This window comes from Etheostoma spectabile, chromosome 6, assembly GCF_008692095.1.
Source record: "Etheostoma spectabile isolate EspeVRDwgs_2016 chromosome 6, UIUC_Espe_1.0, whole genome shotgun sequence".
In the NCBI taxonomy this organism is placed as follows: domain Eukaryota; kingdom Metazoa; phylum Chordata; class Actinopteri; order Perciformes; family Percidae; genus Etheostoma; species Etheostoma spectabile.
Genome location: NC_045738.1, coordinates 30,354,884 through 30,355,149, shown reverse-complemented (window position 1 = coordinate 30,355,149; position 266 = coordinate 30,354,884). Strand labels below are relative to the sequence as shown.

The window sequence follows — 266 nt, the reverse complement described above, 5'->3', positions numbered from 1 at the left end:
GATGGGAAGACAACACAAGGGTTAACACCTTCCTCTGTCCCCCCCTGAACCAGGATCCCCGGCGACCCGTCCAAGCAGTGCGCCAGGGAGGACGGCGGCGGCTGGTGGTACAACCGCTGCCACTCGGCCAATCCCAACGGCCGATACTACGTGGGCGGGGCCTACACGCGCAAGATGGCCAAGCACGGCACGGACGACGGCGTGGTGTGGATGAACTGGAAGGGCAGCTGGTACTCCCTCAAGGCCGTCAGCATGAAGATCAGACC

The 266-nt window shown here is 63.9% G+C and overlaps 1 protein-coding gene across 1 annotated transcript in view; it reads left to right on the top strand.

The window, feature by feature from the left end:
- fgb (fibrinogen beta chain) overlaps positions 1 to 266 on the top strand; it is a 44,093-nt gene that overhangs the window by 38,456 nt on the left and 5,371 nt on the right. The window contains 1 exon segment of the mRNA XM_032518160.1: positions 54 to 265. Within this exon segment, the coding sequence (XP_032374051.1) occupies positions 54 to 265 (212 nt within the window).